Here is a 3,967-nt window from a genome sequence, read left to right as displayed (position 1 = left end):
AGTTTATAAGAACATGACGCTAGAAGCAACTAAAAAAGTGCATAATTGCAAATAAAATAAAAACATAAATATTCTTTAATAGCATGATTGTTACCTGATAGAAACGTATATCAGATGTGTGTACAGAGATAAACCCTACAGTAATGGACTGTGCACAACACAGATGGTGCAGTCATCTGATAAGTAATTATTCTGAATTATATATAATACATTTATTATTTTGTAACCACATGAAATAGACTTATTGACTACAATTGTATAAGAACAAAAACATCGTATTACATGTAATTTAATTGCTATAACAAATAATTATAAATTGAAATTATAAACTATCAACATTTTCTTTAGCTCAATCACAGATCTAATTTAACTAAAATATAATAGTCCTTGAGGTAAAATAAAGTTATAATTTGAGTATAGTTATAAGTTCCTTAAAGTCTCTAATTAACTGGAGAGATGTAGATATCGGGGTTTCTCACAAGTATTTGGAAACCTTTGTGTAGTAGATGACTTCTGTTCTGGGGACCTACTGGTTCTATAAAGATGTCTCGCTCTTCTGTTCTGGAACCAAACCTATAAAATAACAAATATATTAAAAACTAAACTTAAATATAACCTACATCTGGAGCCATGACTTCCAGTAAAAGTACAAACAAACTAAGCAATAAAATCTAAGGTAGAGAGGGATAATAGAGTTTATGTTCTATAAGTATTTTGGAATATGTTATATATCAGACTTTATGTTTAAAACATATAATTCCATACATAATAAAATTATTTTTGTTACATATATAACAAACAAATATATCTATTTTTTTTAAAATAAATGGCATAAAACTGGGAGGATGACAGTATGAGTTCTGCTGGTCCAGTTAGTGTATGGGCATAATAAGAGTAGCATTAATAATAACCCTATTACAATTATTTATGATACATAATGAGTAATAAAATAAATCATTACCTGTATTCTGGGTTCTGGAATCCCTGTAATCTGAGCAATGCGACATCTGCTCACGTAATCTGGATAAGGGTTCTCATTAAACTGATTGCGAAGGAAAGTGGTCTGTTCCTTGTTGTAAATGGTTTTTTTTCCAGATGTGGCCCTTAAGGGTATTGTCAGACAGTTCTCATCCTCCACTCTGGGCTTCTTACATCCATAGTTTTCTTCTTCACAAAATTTCCCTTAAGGTTAAAAGAGAGAAACATTTTGAATTAAGGTAAATTAAAACAACATAGTCTAAGCTCACAAATTCGTACACAATTTGTTTTTAACTGATATTAAAAAAAAATAATATAATAGAAAATAATAATAAACTCTGAACTTCATAAGAACTCTTTGCTAATATGAGATTTCAATTGAAGAATATTTCATAACATCTATCCTGAGAAGGTAGTAAAATGAATACAATGTTGAAGGGATCTAATTCAGATAAATATTAAAGCTAAGCTCAAATCAATTATATTTAGACCATATTCTGTATATATGAACACATCATGAACTTTCCCATGTAAAATGTAAAGTGATATATATATTACATCAATCATAACTGTTTGCTAAAATGTATTCAATATATGGAAAGAACCAATCTCATAAAGTCAACAAAAAACACATAAGCAATTACTAAAAACATTCAATGTCAATCTTTAAATAAAATGTAATGTACCATTAGACTCTTTACCAAGAAGTAAAATGTAGAATGAAATTTGAAATAAATCAGATTTACTTTTGATTAGATTGTTGAAACTCTTTTCTGTGGTGTCCTTGGAAGATGATTTTTCAGTTATGTGCTTAGGAAAATTTGGATCCAAAGTCTTGATGGTCTGCGAGTCTTGTTGGTTCAATAATGTAGAGCATAGCTCATGAACAATCTGCTGTAGAATAGTTGCATTATAGGCAGATTCTTGGTTCTCCATAAGTGACCTAAAATCAGTAAATGTTGAACAAGTACTAGATGGATGGTCTTGGTCCCTCGGGGGAGGAGACGGTGTTGGATAGTCTTCTTCTAGAGACAGCACTGTGTTGATTACTTGGTCTAGCTCAGTATCCATGTCTGGATGATACCTTTGATGAAATGGTAGCACTGTAGGATCTATGGATCTCTTATATCTTTTAGACTTTGTGTATTGGGGAACAAAGTGAGAAGCCCTTTTTGATGTTATTGTCAAGTTGGGTTATCACCCATTCCTTTGATCCACCAATTTCACACATGTCTTTACTGCAGTACACATGAGTATTTAAAAGAAAATAGGTAAATATATTTGACAATAATGGATCAAACAGAACATTTTTCTCTTGCTGTATAACATGCATCCAGTAAACCTACCCAATAGCTTCTTAGTATCAAATTATATATTAAACATCAAAAATGCAATTTGTAAAAACATGACACTAGAAGCAACTAAATAAAGATTATTTAGTTGTCAATCAAATAAATAAGCAAATATTTTATAATAGCATGGATGTTACTTCATAGAAACTTGTATGAAATGTGTGTACAGAGATAAACCATAGAGTCATCTGATAAGTAATTATTATAAATTCTATATAATAAACTCATTATTTTCTCATCTCGCTCCCCTTCGATCTGTACTTAACGCAGCCGCTAGGCTTATCTTCCTTTCTCGCCGCTCCTCTTCCGTCTCCCCCTCTACCTATCCCTTTACTGGCTCCCATTCCCTTACAGAATCCTGTTCAAGCTCCTCACTCTTACATACAAGGCTCTCGCCAACGCCACTGCACCCTACATTTCCACCCTCCTCTCTATTCATGCTCCATCCCGCCCTCTCCGTTCTGCCAATGACCGTCGCCTATCTTCCCCCCTGATCACCTCCTCCCATGCGCGTATCCAAGACTTCACCCGCGCTGCCCCCCTCCACTGGAACAAGCTCCCTCCCTCCATCAGAACTTCCCCTAATCTGTCCAGTTTCAAACGGGCTTTAAAAACCCACCTTTTTCTTAAAGCCTTCCAGTCTCCCACTTAACTTCCTACCTTTTCTTCTGCCTCTTCCCCCTTCCCTTATCCTCCATTCCTCCTTCTCTCCCTCTCTCCCCCGTGTCTCTCTGTCTGTCTACCCCACCCCTTAGATTGTATGCTACTTTGAGCAGGGTCTTCTCTCCTCCTGTCTTCACCACTTTTAACTCTGCTCTCCAGCTACCTCACCCTCCTCCTCGAGGACCCTCTTCCCCTTGTCCCCTCTCACTCCCTCCTTCCCCCTCTGGGGGTCTCCCTGTCACCCGTGCCCTCCCTCTTGGACTCTGTCTTAGGAGGACCTTCCCCTCTCCCCTCCCCCACCCCCCTAGCTGTGCTTTGAGCTCACTGAGTTACTGTGCTTATTGTTTACTGTACTGTGCTATCTCACCTCGTATTGTAATTTTGTTTGTCCCTGTACGGCGCTACGGACACCTAGTGGTGCCCTATAAATAAAAATTAATAATAATAATAATAATAATAATAATTAATAATATTTTGTAACTGCATGCAAAAAACATATGCAATATAGAAGTAAATCAACAAATACATGATATTGCATTTCCTTTAATTGCATGTAACAAATAACTATCATATTGTGATATGTTTAAACCATAATAGTGTGATGGACTTAGCAATATGATAAATGCTTTATTGCTTTGTTGGTTATTTGTGTTTAATAATTGTAAGCACTTTTAATCCAATATCTGAAAAACAAACAACAATGTAGTTCATGTTTACCTTTTTAATACAATTAGTTGAAAATATGTTTTTGTTAATTAATAAATACATTGGAAAAAATATTCAAGGAATACAAAATCATGTAGAATAACTCCCTCTTTGTTGAATTTACAGATGATTTGTATAATATATGATCTGCTTTTTTGTTTTTTGAGTGAATGAATATATAAATGAATACATCAATCAGGTTTAAAATACAGAAACTGTTTTATTTAAATTATATTCAATATAATGGCCCAGTACCCAATCTTATATTG

At 34.2% G+C, this 3,967-nt stretch overlaps 1 protein-coding gene across 1 annotated transcript; it reads right to left on the bottom strand.

The window, feature by feature from the left end:
• Positions 1-444: 444 nt before the first annotated feature.
• LOC142150584 (homeobox protein siamois-like) lies at positions 445-2,049 on the bottom strand. The gene is made up of 3 exons (XM_075205785.1): positions 1,725-2,049; positions 962-1,182; positions 445-573 (listed from the first exon to the last, which is right to left on the bottom strand). Exons 1-3 carry the CDS (start codon positions 2,047-2,049, stop codon positions 445-447), a joined length of 675 nt encoding a protein of 224 aa, XP_075061886.1.
• Between the last annotated feature and the right edge of the window lie 1,918 nt (positions 2,050-3,967).

This window comes from Mixophyes fleayi, chromosome 4, assembly GCF_038048845.1.
Source record: "Mixophyes fleayi isolate aMixFle1 chromosome 4, aMixFle1.hap1, whole genome shotgun sequence".
Classification (NCBI taxonomy): domain Eukaryota; kingdom Metazoa; phylum Chordata; class Amphibia; order Anura; family Limnodynastidae; genus Mixophyes; species Mixophyes fleayi.
Note: the sequence above shows the minus strand (reverse complement) of the source record. Positions and strands in the feature narration are given on the sequence as shown.